Here is a 23362-nt window from a genome sequence, read left to right as displayed (position 1 = left end):
ACAAACGTCAATTTTACGTAGTATGTTTACAAAGTGACACGAAGCAATGTTCCCAATACAGTAACGAGAGGGGTGATATGTGAAACAATGAATCGCCGACAGAGTGTGGTTTGATTCGGTTTATATCCAACTCGTTGTGTATGTTTATATTCCCTCGCTAAAGCTCGCGGATAGAAAACCCAAAATTCGCTGAATATAAATCATATTATACCACAAACCATGGGGGATCCTATGAGTCCACACCTCTGTGCGCCTGTCAAGGCATACTGATAATATTCGCATATAAGAATACAATTCAAACGATTCTAAAAGGGAAATAAATTATATGCCACCTGTATGAATTTTCTACGAACTTTCTATCTATCTGTAGATTTGATATATGTAAAGAAGCCGATCTTTGTTCGTGTGTTATATTTAGCATGAAAAAGGGACCTGTTTCTATATGCTTTTTAAATTAGATTTGGCCAAAAAAAAAAAACAAAAAACAAAAAACAAAAAAAACCCAGACCTATTTCGGTTTGTTAGATGTGGTTTCAGTAAAATGCTGTTTTCACGGTTTTTCCAGCGACATTTTCAGCATTTGTATGTAGTTATTTATCCACTACATAGACTATTTTATCCCGGGACTATATACTCAGTAGATCCCCGGACAAACCTGTTCACTGTAACTGTATCGAGTTCACGAACAATAGACGCCACATATTCATCAACAACAATGTAGTAAGTCAAACAGGTTCCTTTGTCAAGCCCTTCATAATATTGATAATCAAGAATGCTGTCTCGTTTAAACAAATCACTCGACTTCTAGTTTCTTAAATAGCTCCATCAATTCAACAAATCACTTGACTTACTATTTCTTAATTAGAATTAATTATCAAAAACTGCAAATGAATTCTGCAAAAAAAAAAAAAAATTAACAGACGCTTTGATTGTGCACTGAAATTAATTCAGAGCAGGGCCTCCGCACAGAGAAGCATTGAAATGTAGGTGTTTTATATAAAGCTAAAACGGCGCAATGAATTCTGATATAGAAAAAAAAATATTTACATACCCAATGTTTTTGCCTTTTATATCTCTATAAATCATAATGAGAGCCATTCCCTCATGAATGCGCTGTATTTCTGATAAATGCGCGTATGAATCTTGATGAATATAGTACGTCTATTCTAAAGATGCAAAGTCCTACAGAAATTTATGTAGAATGACATAAATTTATATAAAACTTAAATTTACTCGCTTCATGTAAAAGTATGCCGACCAGCTTGAAACGTCGCGGTTCGTAGGCTAATACATTTTTAAAAAAAGATATATATATCTATATATATAGACATATATAGATATAAAACAATATATATATATAATATATATATATATATATATATATATATATATATATTCAATAAATTCTTTTTTCTTGGTATCGGGGTAGAATAAAGTCAAAAAATAAAATTCAATACTCAAACTTAGATAAAAGTTTGAGTATTGGAATTTATTTTTTGACTTTATTCTACCCCGATACCAAGAAAAAAGAATTTATTGAATATATATATATATATATATGTATATATATATATATATATATATATATATATATATATATATATATATATTAGAAATAGCTAGGTATATTTCACATATCTGTATCTACATGTATTTAACGCCCCGTCAATATAACAGGACCCACTGCGTGGAATTAAGTGAGTACATCAATTTCAAACGCCATCTTAAAAAGCATTTATTTCACTAGTACCTTCGATTAATTGTTAAATGTTAATTTCACTCTATTTCAAGTATTTTTAACGTGTTTGTTTTAGTTGTATCAAATTGTTTTACTTAATGTACAACGCCTTTGATTATATTTTATTGTAAAATTGTGCGTTTTATAATTGTTAATGATAATGATATAACACATTCAAAATAGCGTATTGTAGCTGACAATATTCCGTATAAATTGTACAAACTATAAAGTAAACTATAGATGTTGTACCAAATTACAAATTGATCAAACTACAAATTGGCGACATCACAAATTGGTCATATATTCACATGACACCATTGTTTGCTTGAAATGATGTCGTTCAACACATTTGGATTTATTTGAAAAAGGTGCTATTTTAACAATTAAATCAACCCATTCACATAACCTCTCCTCTATCGGTTTTACCACATAAAAAATGACGGATGAATTTATCAAGTTATAAACGCCTTATGACGTATGGTACCAATTGTGAACACATACAAGTCAAAGCTTATGAATATCGTAATCCATTTCATTTAAAGTCATTTATCCTGGAGTTTACGGGACTATTTATCAAATCTACGTGAGATATTAGTGCATTGTTTTCATACCAGAAAAATAAATGTGTCCGTTAGTCCCCATTAATCCCACTTCGGTAGTGTGTCTTATTCTATATCATTGTTATATATATATTGTACATAAAAGATGAAATTAATTATTTGATCATGCATTGAAAAATCAATTACAAATTATGAATTAGTATATGTATTTTATCATAGTATTATCTGTGAAATGTGGCAGGGGACGTTTTTTTTTTTTGTGTGTTCTGGATAAGAGGGTATACATCATAGTCAGGTTATGGCAGGCTAATGAAAAATAATCCTTTATATTAATTTTTTTTTACGTACATACTAATGCTGATGCTAAAAAAACAAAACAAACAACAACCTAATATGCTATGAGCAGGTGCCACTCTCTCATTTTGATTGTCTCTCACCTTCCTCACTCTCTCGCAATATCTGAACCACTCACCGTGAGGGGAGATTTAGATACTTTGCAGAGTTGTAATATCTGTCTACACTTCTTAAAATCTACTTTTCTTCTGGGTTATCCACTTTCCTTCTCAGTTATCTACTTTGCTAGACCATGTCAGTTCTTCAGCACCCGACCACGTGTCTTAGTGTCGTATTTGCACCCATCTATATGCTTATAATTATGGTGACACCTACATGTTTCCGTAATCACTAGGCTACACTTGTCATGTATCCTAAAATTGTTCTGCATATTTTACACATGTAATATCACATCAAATATGGGGCATTTTCATTTCAAAAGAAATTCAAACCGGCCCAAAGTTCGAAACTATGCCTTGCCACCTAATGTAGGTTTCACTGGTGACGTAATCAAGGTTTTATTCGTTGTCGTTCATCACGTTGTTACGTTGATGAAATAAACAACATCAAAGAGAATGTATACACTGGATTACGTTAACTCCGATAAAATTGATCCGGTTTAACCCCGATATAATTGATCCGGTTTAACCCCGATAGAACTGATCCGGTTTAACCCCGATAAAATTGATCCGGTTTATTTGAATGCATAACAATTGTAATCCACATCACGTGGTCTATGGAATTATCAAGTTAGCTCAACAAATTTCAACAAGATCACTATAGAAGTTGACACCCCCCTCTCTTCCCCACTTATTTTGAGTTGTTTGAGTTGTTTGACTATTCAGCAGATAACAGGGAATACAAACCAATGTTAGATCCGCTGCGAAAGTGGTATATTATCGGGGTTTAAACCAGGATATGGAATGACAAAGTGAACTACAAAAATAAAAAAAAAAAAAACACCAAAAAAAAAAAAAAATAAATAAATAAATTAAAAAAAAAAAAAAAAAAAACCACCTGAGGATTGAGAGCTTACTCTTAATAATACAAAATATACTGCAGCAGTTATGATGGATTATCAAACTGAACTTAAATTTATCCTACAAGATCTTATTTCAAGTAGACTAAATGTGTGCGTTTTTTATTTATAGGACAGTTTCAGGTATAATTCTTATAGAAAGCTAATGAAGGAACCGGAAAGTATGATTGTGGGAAATATTTTTTTTACTGTACAGATGTGTTCTACAAGGTTCGATACTTTGTCCTGTCGTTTTAGATATCTCACCGATGATATATTTCATTCTGCATCTGACTATGACCGTTATGAACACGCTGACAACAATGATTTCTCAAACTCAAGCAAACACATGCAATGCTTAAACGCACCGTATTAACATTAAAATCAAATTGTCCGATTCTTGTAAAATAGCACAAAAGGCTATCAAAATATGCGAGTCAGCTCTGATAACTTTTAGATTATCGGCTAGGAAAAACATAACAAGAGGAAAGCATCTGCTTTGAAATTCCAGCAGAGAGCAATTCTTAATACGATTGATCCAGAACACGAGGTTAAGCTACTTGGTTTATTGTTGAGTTTGAATTACCATGTCTGGAGAAGTTCTCAACAGCTAAAGCCTTTAAAAGAATAGGTGCAAAACTGACAAAATTAGGCAAACTAACAATTTATCATTCATTAATCATGTCGTCCAACTACTTTGGCATTAACGTGTCGAAAGCTAAAGAAAAATATGGGGGTGGGGATATAGGAAAAGGCTTCACGATTTGTCATTCCATAGATTGCAAAACTCTTAATCACAAATTAAGATTACTTATCTAGGTATCTTAATCACAAGTTAAAATTACTTATCCTGGTATCTTAGTCACAAGTTAAAATTACTTATCCAGGTATCTTAGTCACAAGTTAAAATTACTTATTCAGGTATCTTAGTAACAAATCAAAAGCCCCCTGTCTTAAATTCAGACACATACGAACGATAGTCATCAAGTGTACTATGATTTTAAACAGCCATTCTCCATCCTGCTTGCATGACTTCTTTTTTTAAATCAAAGAAACACCACATTCTTTTAGATACACGAACACTGTTGTATTACCATCAGCAAAATCAGCTGATTATAGATTTAAATAATATTAGGCATGAATCGGTAAAACATTGAGAATTCTCTTCCGAAAACCCGAGTTATAATATGTCCTTAGTACCCCCTTTCCTTGTCGTAAGAGGCGACTAAATGGGGCGGTTTTTCGGATGAGACCGTAAAAACCGAGGCCCCGTGTCAAAGCAGGTGTGGCACGATAAAGATCCCCCCCCCTGCTGAAAGGCCGTAAGCACCGATAATAGGCCTAAATTTTGCAACCCCTAACCGTCAATCATGATGTCTCCATATGAGCAAAATATTCTCGAGAGGGAGGTTAAACAATATACAATCAATCAATCAATCAATCTTCCGAAAACTTCGGAAACATTACTATGTCTTTAACTAGATTAGAAGAATCATCAATAGTTAGCACGGAGATCCCTGTACTTTTTGCTTATGTCAATGATATCTACGGACACGGTCTCATTGATACCTACGTTTGTGGGAAGCTGTAGTCGATGGAATACTTTTGAGATCACAAAAACAACTATTTAATGAAAAATGACGACTCAACTCAGCGGTTTATTTGGAGGATTACCTCCCCCGTTTCGCCACAAAGTTGCAATCCATGGTTGGCATATTTAGATGAAAACTTTCAGATTTGACACCCAGAATGGCTGAGTATCTATGGCGGATACTTGACTCTCACAAGTGGGGCCCCATGTTCGGAAATCCTGGATCCGCCACTGTCACAGTATGCCGTTGAATTGTAGAAACACGGAACAAATTCATCTTCCGTTCATTTCCGGAAAATGCTCCATTTGCCAATTTAATATTGTAGTTTTCTAACTCTACACGAGGAACTACTTATCACGTGATTTAGCGAGAGGTACAGCTTGTGAATTAAAATTACTCGCTTTTATTTTCATATTGCTGAAATACATGCAAAACTTTCTGATCAACAGTTCACACGCGAATTCATGTTCTCGCGATTAGCGATCTATGAGTCATTAGGCTATAACTAAGTACGCACAAAATGTACAGTGTACATCAAAATATCGACATTAGGTACACATGACGGGGTTTGCCTTTTGATTTTAATCTTCAGTACTTTTTGCTGACTTCAAAATCAAGCAAAATGGGCATGGAGAATAAACGTATAGATCTTTGACAGATCCATGAAAAAAAATTGATGCACACAAAAAGTGGCGAAACCATGGGATATACTTTCACTGAGAATTGTACTCATCCCTTCAGGTACAGTGTTCAACAGTAAGTCTTCTACCGGTTGATTGTATTAATCGTTCTTTGTATGAGCTGAAATAAAAAAGCAACCCAAAAAAGTGACTTACCTTATGAATAATCAATCGGATTTTTCTGAATATTTCTTGGGAACAACCAAATCATTGTTCTACCATTCCGTAAAAATCCAGATTGTCATAAAAATGTTGATACAATTTCCAGATTTACGATTCCTGGACGCTTGTTAAAAGAATCAGGGCAATGTGAATCCACAGTACTATAAATTATCCGAGAATAATCCGATAGATCTCTCTCCGGGGAGAATTCAAGGGACCCTATTTTACACCGACCCGCGGTTAAATGAACTGGGCGAAACTAAATTATTGAAATCTCTATTAACATATTTTCAAATACTGATTTTGCTGTTGAAATCTATCATTGCATAATTCAAAAACAAAAAAATAATGCACGCCTGATCGGCGGCTAGATTGATGCCTCGGATGTGACATATTGCCGAGATTCATGCGTGGAATGAGTAATTAGTAGTGTAATTAGCCATTGTTCTTAAGCACGAGGATTGATTTAACAGATGTCAAAAATGAATATTCGAAATTTGCCAAATCATCAATCCGTTGCTTGTTGTGTATATCTTTGATAGTTTATATTTAATACGTTGATGTGATTTTTCAAATCTTTTTTTTTTAAATACGTAGATGTGCTTTTATTATCCTTTTTTTTAGGGGGGGGGGGGTCTTATAAATACATTGATGTCACTTTTTAAAATCTTTGATAAATACGGGTATGTCGATATGACTTTGTAATTGCATGGCTGTGATTGTCTTAAATATTCTGTATACAAGTTAACGCGATTTTTAAAAATCTTTGAGCAATACGTCGATGTGATTGTGAAAGATAAATACGTTGATGTGATTTTTTTTTTATTTATTTTTAATAAATACCTTGATGTGATTTTTTTATCTGTTATAAATACGTTGATATGATATTTCAATCCTTGATAAATGATCCTTTATTATTTTTTTAATATTTGATAAACAAGTCGATGTGATTAATTTTTATTTTACTTTTTATAAAAAATGTTAATGTGATTTTGTTTATAAACACGTTGATGTGATTTTTGATTCATTGATAAATCCATTGATGCGATTATTTTTTTGTTTTAGTTTTCATAAATTAAGTTTTTAAATCTTTGATAAATACGTCGATACGATTTTTAAAAAAATTCGTTTCATAAATACGTTGATGCGAGTTTTTAAAAATCTTTGATAAATACATTGATATAATGTTTTAATCTTTGATAAACATTTGATAAATACGTTGATATAATGTTTTGATCTTTGATAAATAATTTGATATGATTTTTAAATCTGTGATAAATATGTTGATATAATGATTAACCTTTGATACTATCTTGATAAAAAATTGTTGATGTAATTTCAAATCTTTGAGCAGTAGAAAATACCTCGATCAGCATTTCGTAGACAACAGTATCATGTTCAAGCAACACCAATTCAGGATTCCATATTTTTTAAATGAAGGTATGGACAACAGAAAATGAATAATGTCAGCACAACTTTTTGTATTGGTTTTGTAAACATAATACAGTACATGGATAGAACAAGTCATATATAATTACAATCATGTGTGTGTGTAGAGAGATAGTGAGAAAGGGAGAATAGAGAAATAGAGAGAGGCATGTTTAAGTAAATAGTAAGTTTCATCTGTTCTATTGAGTATCATTTTTTTTCACCATTTTTATATGCGATCTATTTGTGTGTTTCATAAAATAACATCATATGTGATATTGCAGTGGGCAAGTGTAAAAGTTTAAAATCAGCACACATTGTTTATGTCTTCATTACTGTGTTATTATTCTGTGTATGATTCTTAGAAACATGAACATTACCAGTTGAAATTGAGATGGAAATTCTCATAGTGACAAAACGCCTCACAATACAATGCAATACAATACAATACAATGCAATACAATACAATATAATGCAATACAATACAATACAATGCAATACAATACAATACAATACAATACAGTACAATACTAAGACTTATGTAGCACCCTAATCAATCAAAAATGTCTAAAGCGCTTTACATATAAAACATACAATTCAAAGTAAAAACAACGATCTCCTACATAAAGAACATGCATATGACTGTAATACACTTTAAAAACAATTTGTAAATAAACTAGAATTGTCTGTTAGCTAGATATTAAAAGCAATATTTTAAAAATGAGTCTTTAGATTTCGCTTAAAAATGTCCAGAGATTTGGCTTGGCGTAGTCCGAGTGGTAAGGTATTCCACAGTTTTGGCGCGGAGTAGTGTCCGTGAGTCTGTTCTTATTTGTGGAACATTTAGAAGCATCCCATTTCCTGAAAGTAAATTTCATGGAGGGCAATAATCCCACTAAGGTAGGTTGGTCTCATTTTGTGGACTGCTTTGTATGTGTTTGGTAAGCCAAGTAGCAAAGCATGGGCATAGTCGAGTCTTGATGTCACCAGAGCATGCATTAGTGCTTTGCAGGTTGTTTTGTCAAAAATGTGTCTTATCCTTCTAATATTCCTTATTTGGTAGAAACAGAACCTTGTCATGTTAGTCACATGTTGATCCATACTGAGGGATTGATCAAAGTAAGCTCCCAGGTTCTCAACTACTGGAACTGATGTCAGAGATACCAAGAACTCTGTTTCTGGGTGTAAAAACGATGAGTTCAGTTTTGATTCAATTTCAACATGTTTGATGATACCCGTTAGCTAATATCAGGCAAACAAGCTTCAAGTCTCATGTTGAAATCATTTCAGTTATCAAGTGGTTTGATCAATATATAGACTTGAGTGTCGTCGGTGTAACAATGGTAAGACATATTGCGTCTCCGGCATAATTCACCAATGAGTTTTGTGAACATGCAATACTATCTCCGTCCCAATACCGAACCCTGAGGCACGCCGATTGTCGTAGCTTTTTGTCTGACTTAGCATCCCCGATTGGAACACACATATTCCTGTCGCTGAGATATGACTTGATCCACGAATATACCCAGTGTATCTTTCAGTCGACGCATAAGTATCGGGTGATCAATCACGTCAAATGCTGCCGAATGATCAAGCATGACAAGAACAGCATTCTAGTTGTTGTCGAGAGCTGCAGCGATATCACAATGGACTCTTAGTAATGCGGTTTTGTTTGAATGTCTTGTGCGATAGGCTGATTGCTTTGGGTCATGCAAGAAGTTCGAATTCAGTTCTTTTCAAGACGTACACCAACTATCTTTTCAAGAACTTTTGAAATGAAAAATAGGTTGGACACGGGTCTATAATTTTCAAATATCTCTTTATCTAGGTTTGGATTCTTAAGGAGTGGTCTCACCACTGCTTATTTGAAATTTAATGGGACAACCGCATCCTCTAACGATCTGTTCACTATAGATACAACTCGAGGCAGCATAGTGTCTATGCACTCCTTCGCACAATTAGTTGGTAATGGGTCAAGTTCGCACGATTTCACAGGTACAATTCATAACGATTTGTCGAATTTCGTCATCGGTAGCCCGTGCAAGAATACTAAGAGTCTGGTCATTAAATTTAACATCTGCATTATATGTGGCGCTAGGATCACGATTTTTCGGTAAGTAATTCCTTATGGTATCAATCTTTTCGTGAAAGAAGTCGCAAAATCTGTTTGCAAGCACTACATCGCTATCAGATTTTGGCAATATACATTCGTTTAAGTCACCCAGGAAGTTTTTCGTGAGAGCGAACAGTCGCTTAGGGTCGTTACTATGGCGTGCGACCTTGCTTCGATAGTATTGATTTCTTTGGTCAATCAGCAAATTGTTGAATCGGTGACATCTTTCTAAAAACATTTCCTGTGAATGGTGAGTTTTGACAGCGCTAAGCGTCTCTCTGCCCTCTGACGCTCTTTCTTGGAAATGCATAATCCATCAATTTACCAAGTACTGTTTGGCCGCAGGATACTTTCCTTTGTGATCAAAGATGTGTGCTTGTCAATGATTTTACGAATATCTGAGTCATATGCATTAGCTCTACCGTCCACATCGCATAGTGACGATCGCAAGTCGCAATTAAGATCTCTCAAAACGATTCTGTTATATCTCCGAAATGCAACAGTTTTTCGCGTCCTCTGTGGTTTCGTGAGATTGATTTTACAGCGTTTTGCAAAATGCTCACCAGGCGGATTTCATTTGCAATCAAATAATAATTGGTCCTCTACAGCCAGTGGAGAATGCAGAAACTATCCACTTTCTCGCGTAATAAATACATCCATTGTATGCCCTCGAAAATGTGTTGATCCGCTGACATTTTGAGATAATCCATGCACATCCAGAGAACTATAAATGTCTTGGTGTCACCATCTTCCATATTGTCTAAGTGAAGGTTTAGGTCACCCCCCATAACTAGATTTTCGGGTAGTACTGCGAGCCGATCTAGGAGCCTTGACCATTCCTCGAAAAAGACGGATGTGCGAAGCTCGTTGCTTTTTAATGGTGGTGGACGGTATATAACGAAAAGTCGGAAAGCCATGCATTTGTTTCTAACAGTACATTCGATATATTCAAAGTGGGTAATTGAGTCTGTGTCAAGATGATGTTTCACGTCAAGTCCTTTATCATAGATGACGGAAACGCCACCACCTTTCCTAATCTTGGTACATGTGCAATGCTGTAACCGTGAGGTAGAGTTTCACTGATTACGCCACTGTCCAGATCAGTACCTATTCATGGTTCTGTCAATGTCATGATATCCAGGGGTGCATTTTACAAAATAACTTACGACTTACGACCAATTTTACGTACTGGGATTCTCCCGTTTATTGAAAGGTGATTCACTCCATTGTAAAATAGTGAAAACATAATATTGAAAATTAAGTTTCAGAAACATTTCAATTCCCTCATTTAAACTAATAACTGTGTACTACAATTTAAGACTTGCGACTTTGTCGTAAGTTGTTTTGTAAAACGGGCCCCAGGTTATTTCATGTAAAACTTATACGGTACCAAATTTGATGCACCATATGCACATTTCGACAAATAATGTATCTTCGGTGATGCTCAACCAAATGTTTTGAAATTCGAAATAAAAATAAACTTTAAGAGCTATTTTAGGGGAAAAAAGAGTGCCGAAAAGTGGATTCATAGTCGTCCAAGGATAAGAGTTATACATGAGGGAGATAATCCTTAATTTTGAAATGAATTTCTAAATTTTATCAGAACAATTAAATATACATCCGTATTTTCAAGCTAGTAACGAAGTACTTAGCTACTGGGCTGTAGAGACCCTCGGGGACTAACAGTCCACCAACAGAGGCCTCACCCCAGGGGTTATAATTTAATGTAGTCACACAGTACACATGCTATATTCTTCATTGATCGGCAGTTAAGTGTGCAAATTGATAATAAACTAAGTTTTTTTGGTAACTGTTCTCGTGACTCTACATATTTCAAATTAAAAAAAAACAAACTTTGATTGTAACTAACTGCTGTAATTCTTTTCTTATGATTCGCTTAAAAGACGTGAAGCGTCTAACAATAATAACAATATACTGATAACGTCATACAGTAATTTATAACGTCAAGAGATAATCTAACGTCACATATGTACTAGTGTGCGTGCATTGTTATGTCACAAAACCAGCAAAAATAATGTACCGGTGCATTATTACATACAAATGCATAAAACATTATTTACAACAATATCACTTTATGCCTTCTATATGATAAATCTAAAAGTTAAAACATGTTTCCCACAGCTGGTTAATTCTCATCTCAACAAACAAGTAATTATTGTAGTTGTAAAACTGTCATTTATTAATGACAAGAAGATTTCAAGATAAACAATTAGGGAGATCCTACTTTCTTATTAAATTGTACACATACTTGGTTTACGATATCCCAAAGTTACATGTTAAGGTATATTGTGATAATTATAATCACTAGGATGAAAAATGAGGTGGCAACAAACAACAGGCCACCAAAATCCAATAAACATTGGATTTTCCGCCACCCAAGGGAAACAACAAATAAACATACCAGAGGAAAGGAAATCCTCTCTAATATCAGAAAATCTGGAGAAAAGGAAATTCAATAATACATAATTAAATGTAGACTTGCTCAAGTCTATATGTTTTTATTACTTTATCATTTCGTTCAAATTTGTCTGTGTTTCAGAAGTCTAAATAACTGCTCTCTACCATACTTAATGTCACCAAACATAAAGTATTAAAGAGAACAATGATTATTAAACATAGAGACTAGAGCAAGTCTAAATTAAATACAATTGAATACTTATACAATTGATTGTTTAGATACACACTGATGAATTTGTCTAATGTGCACATGTTTGTTCTTGGTAGGCATACGTTTATTGACACCACACAATTGTTTGATGTTTACATTTCTCTCCAGAGACACCTTCATCTGTAATCTGGGGCCCATTTTACAAACAACTTATGACAAAGTCGCAAGTCTTAAATTGTATTACACTGTTATTGCTTTGAGTGAAGGAAGTAAAACTTTTTTTGAGGCTTGATTTTCAACATTTAAAAAAAATTGCATTTGGAGTGAATGATCTTACAATAAACTGGAAAATTCCAGGATGTAAATTTGGTCGTAAGTCGTAAGTTTATTTTGTAAAAGGCGCCCCTGGTCCACAATCATTGATTGAAATTGGGACAACTTCACTAGGCTCGTCAGAAACTGTTACGGCTGACATGGGAGTGCTGGATGTATCACATGAGATACAGACTAGGTTATCCATGTTAACTCTAGACCGTTCAATACACACTGTATGGATATGTCTGATGAGCCTGCGTCCATCTTCCCTTGACAATAGTTAAAATTGTTTTCGGACGTTAAGCTTAAAATCAAATACAAATATTGATACAGATATTACTAAACAGCAGTGAGAGACAGATAACCAATCATTTAAACACACAAACACAAGTACATGTTAATTACACATCACAGACACGGGGTTGTAATAGACACGCCCCTGTGGTTATAAGCTAAGTAGATGTGTTTAACAAATTGCTGTAATTCACAAGCTGCTGTAGATATGAATCTCTTTAGAGGTGTAATTAACACTGTTTTGAGATGTGTAATTAACACTGTGCTTATAGACATTGGATTTTCGTCACTTTAGCAGTACCACGTTCAGTCACAAGGAGGTTGTCTCTGATGTCCACACATAAACCATATGGGGTGACTATATGACAATTATGAGTGTAAATGAGGAACAGTCCGTCCTGATCTAGGATGTGGATACGGTCATTGTTAAAGTCGGCTGTCAGGATGTGACTCTGGCTGTCTGTAGTAATGCCGACTGGGTCAAATGATTTCTTGGTATTAAAGGGATGACCAGTGTATCTAAATCGGAAGATTCCTGACTGATTGACCACCACTACTGCACTAGCTGTACGGTCAGACACACATATATCCAGTTTCCTGTTCTCACTGATGTATTTATAGATAATACCACCAGAAGAATAGAGAGGACGACCTTCATCATCAAATTGAATGGTTTGTGTCTTTGTGGAGCCAGAGTAACGCACGACTTTGGTTTGTTTTCTATCATCCCTAATCATGGTGACCAGGAGATCATCAGAGGTAGTACTGCAGATATTGCGAGGTGTCCACCCCTGTAGTGTGATCACAGTCTTTATCTTTTTAGTTTACAGTTTTATTTTTATAGTCGGTATAAACAAGATCTCCGCCCCGTGTCACCGTAATGTCCCATGGCCAATTCCCTGACTTGGTTTGTATTGATGTCAGTAGTTTACCATGGGGGTTCAAGAGTTTCATGGTTTTGTTATACCCACATATCCAGAATTTTTCTTCACTGAGACAGCTAACACTGTATAATCCGTATTTACCATACCCAGTGTCAATGGTGGCGGTGAGTCGCGGTACAACAAGCAATTGTTTGACTGGAGGGGACGATACAGCTTCTGCTGACTTCATTGTGTCGCCATGTTCTGTGTTAATGGATAATGGCGACAGAGAACCAAACATTTCATTGAGCTGATCTTTGTTTATTTTCTGAACAGAAAAACTTGGTAATGTAACTTGGACTTTAGGCGGTAATGTTCCAAATTCGGAATTCCTAGATTTGTAAGTAGAGGTTAAGGATTCGTTATTTGATTTTAGTATTGATTTGAAGTTGGAAATGATCCGTTTGAGTTCAGTAATTATCTTTGTGATTTCTTCTGTATTTTCATTGAGGGTAGATAGGTGCTTGTTTTTCATCTCCTCAATGTCGGATTTCCGTCGGTTGACAATGGTGGTGATCTCCCGGTGTAATATTTCTCCGTGTTGGTCAGCAGTTGTGGTCAGATTCGCGTATTTCGTATCTAATTAAGTTTTCTCAGTTTGGATATCAGACGCCATTTCCTCATATCGGGGATAAATTCTGGCTTCTAGTTCTTCCAAATCTGTTTGTAAACTTTGAGTTTTAAAGCTGAACATTTCCAGAAGATCTGATAACTTGTGACATTTGTGCTTACCCGAGGAGACGCATATGGTACAGACAGGAATGTCACATTTCTTACAATAATGTTTACATTGTTTATCGGCATGATCAGGACAGTTTGAATAGTACGGAGTAGACTTCCTACTTAAATATGGCTCGACACTATGTCCTTTAGAGGAATCCGAGAGATGTTTCACCACACAGTTAACACAGAGATTTATATTACAAACTTCACAGTGACTCTGTAGGGGGACAGTTTCACAGAGGTCACACAGCAGGACGACCTGGGCACTGCGCCGGGGGTGCAGCATTTTGATGTCGGGGTCACACGAGAAGTTTGCTGTTAATGAGATACTTTGACAGGTTAAAACAATTGACAAGATAGAGTTATATGCTATTTAAAAAACGCGATCATTAGTTTTGATATTTCAAATGGAATGCATCGATCTACCAAATTCACCCAATAATATGAAATTGGGATCAAAATGATGAGATATATTTCATTGATTGCATAAATACGATATTAATGACAGTGTGATGTCAGAATCCGTATAGATCGTTTTGTTTCACCTGCAAATTCAACACGCCTCCCTGTTAAATCGACCTTCCGTCTAGTACTGCCCCGCTTGTCAGTCTGTATACACTATCTACTTACTATCTTATGAGTAAATAGCTTTGATATTGGCTTTAACCTCGTTCATGGTGGGTAGCTTATATCAGGAATCTTATATACAGAGACAGATACTATCTTCGCCTTTCACCCTAAATTTGTATACTAAGGCTAATTCAACTTAATTAGTAGATTATGATCCGGGGTCACAAAAATATGGGGCGGGTGGTAGGATTTTATGTTTTAATTATTTTCCGAGAAAAAAATAATGACAAAAGGCATCTCTCGCTGTGGCCTTCAATTCGACATTTACATATATCGATGACGTTTTGTCTATTAACAATAATGACTGTCATTGATATGTCGATTTGATATGGTGTGACCGGTCAACAGGGAATGCTTACTCCTCCTAGGCACCTGATCCCACCTCTGGTGCGTGTTTGCCCAACTATCTATTTTGTATTGCTTGTAGGAGTTATGAGATTGATCACTGTTCGTTATCTTTACCTTGCATATCCCTGTGAGCTCGAAACAAAGGACACCACAGAGTCATCCACTTCTGCTTCATATATGAATCACGGATGCTTACTCCTCCTAGGTACCTGATCCCACCTATGGTGTATCCAGGGGTCAATGTTTGCCCAACTATCTATTTTGTATTGCTTATGGGAGTTATAGCATTGATCATTGGTCATTATCTTCACCTTTCATGCAGCGGATGAAGAAAAATGATAGCACTTTACAATATCATCAAAAGCTTGTTTTCTGTCATCTTCCACAAATACGGGATTTTTATTTTAGAAACGTTTAAACATAAAGAAGTTACTTTTTTTCAAAACTCATTGTTTTCACGGTGCCAGTAGCATCACATGAAATTTTCCAAAAGTCATGAAAAAGTAAAACCAGTTTTATCATCGTAAAACAACCCTGTTGTTGGTGGCCATTGAACTTACAGCTGGACAAATAGAAAGTTAAACAATCATACGTTTAATCAATAATTTGCGAAAACAAACATTTGGAATGATGCAAAGGGGGTGTTATTCAATGCGAAGGAGATAGACGTTTTAACGTTCACCCTTGCAGGATAAGCTACTTGTTACATGTACGCTGCAAAGCGAGGTCCATAAATAGTAGCCCAATACCTGGTCGCTTAATTGTAACAACACACCGTCAACCGGTCATATACGTCAACGCCTTCTTTGAAGTAAATTTACAGCTGTCGTGGTGACGGTAATGTAAGCAATTGAAATAAAAATTGTGGGGATAATTAATCGTCGTATAGTTTCTAAAATATTGAAAGGTCGAGGGATTCTCGGAAGAAGACTCAACTAAGGTTGACAATTCAAACCCAATCATCGATGTCACAGATCGCAGTTAGCGTTACAACAGTTAAATCGACGGCAAGATTGGACGCATATCCTGCTTTCCGTCAAACCAAGATTCAACGTTAATAATGCGAGCTGCAAAATTTGAGTTTACCAACGCGTACATGAACGTTAGGTAAACAACTACCTACTTGAACCCGACATATTTGGTTGTAGCGTCATGATGTGAGGCGTGATTGTTACAAATATGAGTTTCCAACTGCTCATTGGCATGCTGTTGCTTGAATATATAGATCATCACACTGTTTAAGATGCGAGACATACATATACCTCTGGTGTGTCCAGGGGTCCGTGTTTGCCCAACTATCTATTTTGTATTGCTTATAGGAGCTATGAGATTGATCACTGTTCGTTATCTTCACCTTGCATAAGCTTATATTTTAGAAGGACAGGACGCGCAGATATTGCGATAATGACACTGTATTTTTCTTTTAAAGAAATTGCTATCTACATTGTATGTCCTCGATTGGCTCATCATTTCCCAGACCTTGACGCAATAACGAAAGTACAGTGTATATAACTTTAGTTTATCGCCATGAACTTACACAGGGAAATGAAACTGCAGGTAAACTTCGGTATCTCGAACACCGATAATTATGTCGAATACCACGGGTGTCTCGAAGTGAGTCGACGGTCCCAGCCAGTTTTATTATATTCATGATTAAAAAAAAACACGGTATCTCGAACACGGAAATCTCGAATACCTGGCTTATCTCGAAGTAGATTTATTGTTCCAAGTGTTAAAACATATGCGTTATCTCGAAGTCCAAGGAGTTCATCGCTTCCTTAATTTCACACCTGAAGTATACAATCATCCCGTTATGCTAATTTTACGGTCTTTTGGACGTTCCTGTTAGTTCTAGGACGGGCTTTATGGAATCATTGCCGATAATCACGCCATATTAGCCCCAAACTGTTGATTTGGGGGCTTTCTCTAATCAGATTAGGTGTTTTGAAGTGATCATCAAATACACACGTATACGCAAGATGACACGATAATTCAACAAGCAGCTTGGGGACGTGGACTGAAATAGGAATTTGATGTTGTCGTAATACACGTTTACACATGCTATTGCAGATCAAAGTAAACACTAAACACATCAAAGTTATATAGAAATCAAGAATTAAACAATGAAAGACCTTATTGTTTATTATAATGTAAAACTTATACGGTACCAATTTTGATGCACCAGATGCGTATTTCGACAAATAATGTCTCTTCTTTGACGCTCAACCGAAATGTTTGAAATCCGAAATAACTATGAAGTTTTAGATCTATATATAGCCAAAAACAGCGTGCCAGACAAGTGGAGCTAAATTCGTCCAAGGATAAGAGCTATGCATGAGGGAGATAATCCTTAATTTTGAAATGAATTTCTAAATTTTATGACAGCAATTAAATATACATCCGTATTTTCAAGCTAATAACGAATTACTTAGCTACTGGGCTGTAGAGACCCTCGGGGACTAACAGTCCACCAGCAGAGGTCTCGACCCAGGGGTCATAATGTAAAACTTATACGGTACCAATTTTGATGCACCAACACCAAAATTCAAAATATTCAGTATCTGATGAGCAATCTACATGTAACGAAGGACCTGGTATAGTTTATTATCTGACAGTGGTATAAAAATGAATCTTAAAGTTCATACAATGGAAACAAAGGTCCAAGCTATAACATAAGTCGAAAAAGACACAGAATCCAAGGCAGCGATATTGCCCTTTTCCGTCTTTGTCATTATTACAGTGATTGGTTTATCATTTACAAAACGTAACACAAATCAGGGTATCAGAAATATCGCTATGATAAACGACCGAAGTTCGTAAAATGTAAGTATTGCAGTATCAAATAAAGTAATAAATATACAATATACGTGCAAATGCAAACGTATTAAAACAAATCACTAAAACTTTTACCGCTTTTAAACAGTGTGTTTATTTTCCTGTCAAATAAAACATGCAACATAAAACATTAAGCAGTATTGGTGTAAAATTGAGTAACTTCGATTTCTCAAACCCTCTGATATCTCGAAGTTTTTCTTCGGTCCTAACGGGTTCGAGATATCGAAGTTTACCTGTATATAGATAGCGTTTGGAGAAACAAATATTTTATATGAACACTGACAGAACTAGACTCATAAACCGCATTTTTACTGGTAATTACAAAACACTGTATCACACATTAATCATTAATGTACCTGCATTAAGTCATTGCTGACAGAGGTTTCTGTGAGTCAAAAGAACTTACATTCATCTAATCCATTTGACAATTACAAAATATGACAATGGTATGATAATATATCAAAACGTTGCAAAACATTTTACTTTTGTAAGGACATTTGATATTGCTATCAAGTTTTTTCTATTAACAAGAACATGAACACTACAATTAGGATAAGTAAGATTGTGATGAATTACGTCACAATTGACTCAAGATCAGGATGAAGCCACAGAGTCATCTCAGGTTGGGGGGACTTTATCATAAAGATTACCAAATGCATGTATACTAATAATTACAAGACATCTAACTATTACTGTTGTTCAGATTTATGGCATTTCCAAGGATCATCATTTATCACAGGCGAAGACTTAAAAGCAAACACCTATTTCTTATAATTCCGTCTTTGGAATCTGTGTTTCATCACTCTGTATATTTGAATACGAAAGGGATGTCTCCTTGCTCTCGAATCCAGAGTTATTATACCCGTTCTCGGCTGTGTACAAAGACTTAAAAGAAATTTCCTCGATTGTTTCTGAGAGATACTTATTCTCACGGAACTTATCGGACTTCATCGGAACTATGACAGGTTTGTCGACATTTACCGAGAATTCCACATCCTGTTCTGCTTTAATGTCCTGAAACAAATAGAATTACTCATTACTACGTCAATTTCAAACAATGAATGGTTTATTGAGTACAAACTAAAATGGAATGTGCTATGTTTAGCGGTGGTCAAAATCGGTGATGAGGAATCTTAGTACGATTAACAATCATTCAGAAATGTTGCCTGTGCTCGTGATTAAGAGGAGACAGCGCACAATAATTGATATGCAATATTACTCTCTGATCATTGTAAATGTACATTATTGTACACTCTGATCATTGTAAATGTACATTATAATACTCTCTGATGATTGTAAATGTACATTATAGTACACTCTGATCATTGTAAATGTACATTATAATACTCTCTGATGATTGTAAATGTACATTATAGTTCTCTCTGATCATTGTAAATGTAAATTGTAGTACTCTCTGATCATTGTAAATGTACATTATACATGTAGTACTCTCTGATCATTGTAAATGTACATTATACATGTAGTACTCTCTGATCATTGTAAATGTACATTAAGGGCAATAGCAGTGTGGGATATCGGTTTTTAAGGTCGCATCTAAAATATTCCCAATTCAATTTATAAAGTTGCTCACAAGAAAATTCGATGTTATAAATGAGTTGAAGTAAATTTTTTGGAAGTAGAGACATTTTTATGATATCTTTCTTGAATTATGATACAAGTAGCGAAGGACACGTGATTAGTTTTTTACTCTAATGGTTTAGAGGGGTGGCAGGGCATTATACCCCTAAGTGATCACTAAGAAATTACCATCAAAATTTGCAGATAAAATAACTAACTAATGGTATACATATGTTTGTGTGTATTAATGTTGGTAAAGTTCTATCCGATAATGTTTTCAGTCATCTCCAGTTTAAGGTGATATGCCAGGAATTTTGACTGATATGACATTCACAATGACGTCATCGGATTACACGAAATGTTTGTTTGTATTGGTCATATATGAAAGATCAGTGACTTCTGCTTCTTAGGTCCGGCACTTATTGTTATAATGATTTACTAGGCGTGTTTATTTCGACAAGGTATCAAGACCAATAATCTAAAAAGGAACCCAAATAGTGAATCCAGCAAGTGGACATGTGTTTCTTTATTCTAATATAAGTACAGACATGGCTTCTCAATGTTACTCTACAAACCTCTGGATCCTTGAATTCTATATAGCACTGCAGACATCGTCTTAACTGTACTGGTAGGCAGCAGAAGATCCGGTCAAACAGAGGAATCAAATACCTACTGTCCACCTCATCCTTGGGGGTCAGACCTAAATGAAAGATGAAAATAACGAACAAGGATATCTTAATATAGTAAAACAACAAATTGGATGAAATTCCTGTTGTTAATTTTACCTTTCATAGGCAAAACGTCTTACATTTATTAACGACAAATTCTGAAGATATATTTAGTCTAGAAAGGCATTATCCATTGTTCCTTCATTACTGTAGTGTCCATTGTCAATATCGATAACTGAAATTGACTCAAGATCTCAAACGATCTCGAATAATCAATATTACATAAACGAATGGTTAACTGAGCTTACTGGAGTATATGATTAACTTTTAAAAAAACACCTCAATTTTAGTATGATTACATGCCTTTTCTATAAATCTATTGCTCTCTGTTTTAGTATCATGCCTTTTCTATGAATCTAGTGTTCTGTGTTTTATTCTCTATTTTGAATTACTTATAGCAGTTATGAGATTGATAGCTGGTCGTTATCTTCACCTTTCTTTTAAACATATATGGAGTAGATGGTTAATTTAGATAACTGGAGTGCAGAGTTTGCTTACATTATTGGAGTACATGATGATGACATGGTTAACTGGAGTATATTACCATTAACACACACTGTTGGAGCATATGATTATTTGAGATTACGGAATTACAGAGTTTACTGGCATTGTCATTCTGAAGTACACGGTTATGTAATTATGTAATGGTTATTGTACAAGTAGCGTTCTATTCCTTAAAAATAACAGAGCCGAGGTCTTAAAGGGAAAAAAGCTTCTGTACACAACATTGTACCTCACATGGCTACATTTTGCATTACATGGTGGACTGAAGGATCAGAATTTGTGAATAGGGGACCATTCTCAAATAGCTGTGTGTGAGGATGAACATGGGAAATGGCTTAGCTATACAAAGGATACATCTAAATATAATAATAAACTCAATCACATGAGTTTTCAAAAAGTGTATCGAAGCATATGAAAACAAGAAACTTCCTGACCGATGTATTGTTAAGTACTATGGGAAATATTTGAACAAGTGTCCAGAGCTATGTGACGGGTTTTTATCTCCGTCCTCTTTCCAAACCAACCAAAATCATTGGTATTTGTGTACAGCCCCTCGGCTACAACGCTATCCGCAATTAAATGTAAACGTGAATAAAAACTTAAATATATGCATTTAGTACATGTGTATAAATCACATCTTAGATTTTCCGTTTTTTCACGTTAGAAACATTTCTACATAAAAAAGTTGAAAATAACGAACATTGATCAATCTCATAACTCCTATAACCAATACACAATATATAGTTGGGCCAAAAACAGACTCTGGACACACCAGAGGTGGGATCAGGTGCCTAGGAGGAGTAAGCATCTCCCCTGTTGACCGGTCACACCCGCCGCGAGTCCTATATCTTGATAAGGTAAACGGAATTATCCGTAGTCAAAATCAGTGTGTCGAGAATGGCCTAGCAATCGGTATGAAACATATCAGACTTCATTTGATGAAATGATCGGTTGTATTGACGAACTAGATCGTTATAACGACCATAGAATTTTCGAAATTCTGACTTTAATTGAGACTGTTGAAATCCCTGTACCATCAACTTGTTTGTTAGTAGTTTGCCTCGATTAAAAAACTAATCATACGCAGAACAAGCTTTTGCGTATCGAATCAGCTGAGAGATATAAACAACCTATGCAAGTGATAATGAAATATTGCTACATAAATATGGGAAGTTGACGATGAAAAAGCTGAAATCATCCCGTTTGTCATACAGTTGAGTTGTCAATTTGCCGTTAATGTCTTCTTTCAATAAAATATCTAAGTATGAAGCATAATTGGACCACTCTGTGGTGTCTTTTATTTCGAGATCATAGGGATACATCGAATCGACATATGAATGCAAATCTTATACGATACTAATTTTGATGCATCAGATGCGCATTTTGACAAATAATGTATCTTCAGTGGTGCTCAAGCCAAAATTTTGGAAATTCGAAATAACAATAAACTTGTAAGAGCTAAACGAAAAACTAGAGTGCCAAAAACTGGAGTCAGATTCGTCCAAGGATAATTTTTTCTTCTCGCGTAAAAGTTTTTGAATAAATTCTGCTTCCTATGAATATTGAAACAGGTGAGCTAAGAAAGGAGCACAATTCGTGCCCATGGAGATTCTAACAAACTCCTGGAAGACTTGATTGTTTGATAAACTTTCTGAATGCTTCAATCCTTAAAAATAATGGTGCGTTTGAACAAAATAATGACGTAATAGATTAATTTTAATTGAGATTACGGGGGAATTAGAGATTACTAACAATGAGTGGGTTTTAATTGAGGTTACTACAGTCAGAGATTACTGACGTTAAGTGGATTTTAATTGGGATTATTGGAGTACAGAGCTTACTGACGTTATTGGATTACAAGGTTAAATGAGATTACAAGAGTACATTGTTGTATTGGATTGGTGTGTGTGTCCGTCCATGTTTCCTAACTCCCTATTTTGTATTGCTTATAGGAGCTATGAGATTGATCAAGGTTCGTTGTCTTCACCTGAATACAGACCTGTGACTAGACTGACAAGCAAACCAACAAATACCACAGTCGCCGCCCCTATGGCCGGATACCACACGTAGGATATTGTGTACAGGACGTCAAGGCCCTCTCTGTAAGAACCCGGATATAAAACAGAAATTAGAATACATAAAATGAAAGTCCATACTGAAAGTACCCGGATATAAAACAATAATTATATTTCATGTCATGAACTTCCTACTTTAAAGTAACCACTATTGTA

General features: G+C 35.2%; 1 protein-coding gene across 1 annotated transcript in view; it reads right to left on the bottom strand.

Annotated features, from left to right (window-relative positions):
• Window positions 1-18346: 18346 nt before the first annotated feature.
• The window catches only part of LOC125662524 (sodium-coupled monocarboxylate transporter 1-like), a 30262-nt gene continuing 25246 nt past the window's right edge, over window positions 18347-23362 (bottom strand). Inside the window, exons 15-17 of the mRNA XM_048894776.2 lie at window positions 23131-23231; window positions 20475-20599; window positions 18347-19335 (exon numbers count right to left, since the gene is read on the bottom strand). Coding sequence (XP_048750733.2) covers window positions 19090-19335; window positions 20475-20599; window positions 23131-23231 — 472 coding nt within the window. The 3' untranslated portion in view covers window positions 18347-19089. The remainder of the gene's footprint in view (window positions 19336-20474; window positions 20600-23130; window positions 23232-23362) is intronic.

The sequence above is a fragment of the Ostrea edulis genome, chromosome 8, assembly GCF_947568905.1.
Source record: "Ostrea edulis chromosome 8, xbOstEdul1.1, whole genome shotgun sequence".
In the NCBI taxonomy this organism is placed as follows: Eukaryota; Metazoa; Mollusca; class Bivalvia; order Ostreida; family Ostreidae; genus Ostrea; species Ostrea edulis.
Note: the sequence above shows the minus strand (reverse complement) of the source record. Positions and strands in the feature narration are given on the sequence as shown.